The following is a 3,128-nucleotide window of genomic DNA, read 5'->3' as shown; positions in this document are numbered from 1 at the left end:
AAGTGGGGAGTAGGGTTAAGTACGTCGCCTTGTCGTACTGCCGTACCACACGATCGTGTACTCCACACAGAGAAGGGCTATCCCTTGTTTTTTATTAAATGGCTATGGATTATCTCTCTAAAAGAGAGAGAGAAAAGCACAGGAGGAGAGGGACTACTTTGTTTGGTGTTTGTGGGGTTAGCGACCGTTCGGGGCTGATCGATTGATTGATGGGTTTAATTCCCCCCGCCAGCGCATTGGACTGGATGCCAACGGGTGCTGCTGCTACATTGTACTGCCACTGTACTGCACCGTATGACTTGCCTCCAAGGCGCCCTGCAGTGTACGGCGCCCCGGTTGGAAGGCCCACCCCTCGAATGCGGGACCAAAGTAGCTCACCGTCACCTGGGGCAGGTGGGGGGTTATGTATGTATGTATGTGTGGGACAGGGGGGTCATATCTTCACCCTGCGGTCGCTACCTGGCGAAGCCCTGCCTTCCCCGGTATTTCGGGGCACACCCTCATCCAGTCACCCTAGCCAACTTCTCAGTGGATCGCTCAGGTTCCGCACCCACCACCGGCATCCAACGAAATCTGCCGGATCGACAGCGGCCCAACTCCATTCCTGGTCAGCTCACAGGTCAACTTTATATCCCAGGTCACCACCGTCCGTCGACTAGGGCCACTATAACCTTCCACCATCGGAAGGATTTTCGACCCTGACAGGTCTCGATCCCGGGATCTCCCGGGGGCAATGGTCCGTGCCTTACCGGTAGTGCCTGACCTATATGTATGTATGCATGTGTTTTGCACCCCCTGGAGTTGCTTTACCCCCCCCAGTAGCCTCCCGAGGTTGCAGCAACCTCAATGGACCTCGCACCGTACAGACCTTGTACGTGTGCCGCTGCCGTTGCCGCTGGAAGCCGCCGCCAGGGCGTTGTCGTACGCCACCGCCGCCGCCGCCGCTGGCATCGGCCTCCTCCCCCTCCGTCGCTCGTCGCCCCGCCTTCTCCGCAACCCTGGAACCACCCGGATCCAAATCCAAATTAGGACACGCATCATCACCACCATCATCATCACCACCATCGTGATTCCGAGGCTGCCGCGGCGCCGCCATTGCCGCCTCGAGGTCAAACTTGTCCGGCTCCTGTAGCGGTACGGTATGTAAGGTATGTAGGGTACGACACAGTTTGGTGGGGAAATACAGATTTTTCCCTCAGGACAGATAGAGCCGTCACAGAGAGACAGGGAGCGAGAGAGAGATGTAACAACAGTAAAAAAACAGTAAAAACCCCCGGGACCGGGGCTCGACCGCCAAGTAGCAAACCAGGTGTATTCTTTAGCGCCCGCTGGTTCGATACTGCTGTTGTGTTCGGCTAGTTCGGTATTAACAATACATATGTACATGTGCTCTCACCCACCACCTGCCACTATGCGCGCATGTCCCCCAAACCTGCGGGCCCCCGGCTTCCGCTGCCCGGGAAACCTAACGAGGCCTACCACCACCACCTCCACCTCCACCACCACCGCCACAAAACCCAGCACCCCCCACCCCCCACCCCCCACCCTCAGCCGCACCCGCAGTCCCAGGCTGGACAAGCTCGCTCGGCCACACACCACCGCCTGGAAAAAGTCGCTGACAGCCTGCAGCCGTATGATGCGGCGGAAGGTGCGATTTTATGAGAACTAGAATGCCCGGGGGGGCCCGGGTGTTGGGTTTGTGGGGAGGGTGGTGGGTTGGTTTTAGGGTTTTTGGTGTTGCGGTTTTGGTGGGGAGAGAGAGAGAGAGAGGGGGAGATCCGGCCCGCGCTCGTCATTCACCTGCCAGTTGCGGTTGACAGTTAGAAAGGCCTTTTGCTCCCACGCGCTCCAACAGGGGTGGTTCCCGCCCTCAGCCTTGCTGCCCTTGGGGGTTGGGGCGGAGCACGACGCGGTGTCGGCGGCGGCGGCGGCGGCGGCGGTGGGGGTGGAAGGAGTGGCGAGTGTTGCCAGGCAATGGCATTGCTGCTGATGCGGCGGCGGCTCAGGCTCCGATGTATAAAGCGGAAGATTGCCGGCAGCAGTGGAGGTTGCTGATGCTGCGGCTGTCGCAGGCCTCATGCCGGACAGGTTTAGGAAATTGCTGAATCAAATTGCTAGCACCAGCTAGCATCAGCGGCTTTCCAGTTTAGGCCTTTATTCTCCCCTAACATACAATTTGCTACCGCAACTCAAGAAAGCCATCGGAGGCAAAATTATATGCTTGTTAATATTACATCGTGCCACGCGTGCTTGAAGTTTGACTGAAAAACGTTTATTCGAGCATGTGTTATTGTATGGCTTTCAAACATTGTTGGCTTGTGGCACTGGGGTTCCGTACGATTGAACGGATCTAACGGACAGGTGGTTGATGCCGCTTGCGCGAAACCACGTTCCGGGCTTTCTAGTAATGCGCGGTACGCAGTAGAGCGTCAAATCCGCCATCACTTTTGCCCTCTTTCACTGAGATTCGTGCCTGCATGTCTCGAACGTTGATGTAGAGCTGCAAGGCAACTCATCACCTTCACGCTTCGGAACGTTCAAAATAGGAAGGCTTGACATCACACGTATTCGGATTGCTTTCTGTCTCTGCTACAGCTTAAGGGCCGTTTAGCACTTTAGGCAGTCGGGAGCGGCACATTTCTGTCCGCAAACAGAGCTGTTGAGCTGGTTCCAATTACGAAAATCAATAGACCCAACATACGTTCGCTATGTAGACGCGCCAAGTGGGGCATCCTTAAAGTTATATATGCTCCGGACGTTTCGGCACTTTGGCGGCTGCAATCTGGTACGCTCTCTCTAGCAGCTCCATCATCGGTCCAGCCCCATCCGGCCTTCCGTCCAATCCCAATATATCCTTGCCAACCCCACCACCCCGCAATGCAAAAACTTATTGCCCCTAACCCTCCATCGCCACCGCCGGACCCGGCATCCCCCCCTGCCTCGCTTGCCCTTTTTCCCCTCCCATCTTTCTCCCACCGTTCTCCCACCGTCCTCCCACCTTCCCGCTGCACAGCGATACGGCTGTACCGAAGTAGTTCGAAACCCAGCGACTGGGCTCCTGTACGGATCTTCTCTCCACCTCGCCGCACTCACTCCGCCGTTGCTGCCGCAGCAGCCGCCGCGGCAGC

The 3,128-nt window shown here is 57.2% G+C and overlaps 2 protein-coding genes across 2 annotated transcripts in view; one reads left to right on the top strand and one right to left on the bottom strand.

The window, feature by feature from the left end:
- Positions 1–264: 264 nt before the first annotated feature.
- Positions 265–2,079, bottom strand: VOLCADRAFT_101403 (uncharacterized protein; the record flags this gene model as incomplete). Its single annotated transcript, XM_002959839.1, has 4 exons — positions 265–384; positions 869–1,126; positions 1,480–1,623; positions 1,801–2,079. The coding sequence occupies 4 exons, from the start codon at positions 2,077–2,079 to the stop codon at positions 265–267; spliced, it is 801 nt and encodes a 266-aa protein (XP_002959885.1).
- Positions 2,080–2,746: 667 nt separating this feature from the next.
- Positions 2,747–3,128, top strand: part of VOLCADRAFT_101402 (uncharacterized protein) — a gene marked incomplete at both ends in the record, with an annotated part of 1,372 nt that continues 990 nt past the window's right edge. The window contains 2 exons of the mRNA XM_002959840.1: positions 2,747–2,785; positions 3,014–3,060. Coding sequence (XP_002959886.1) covers positions 2,747–2,785; positions 3,014–3,060 — 86 coding nt within the window. The remainder of the gene's footprint in view (positions 2,786–3,013; positions 3,061–3,128) is intronic.

Source organism: Volvox carteri (genome assembly GCF_000143455.1).
Source record: "Volvox carteri f. nagariensis unplaced genomic scaffold VOLCAscaffold_928, whole genome shotgun sequence".
NCBI lineage: Eukaryota > Viridiplantae > Chlorophyta > Chlorophyceae > Chlamydomonadales > Volvocaceae > Volvox > Volvox carteri.
This window is presented reverse-complemented; position numbering and strand designations above follow the sequence as displayed.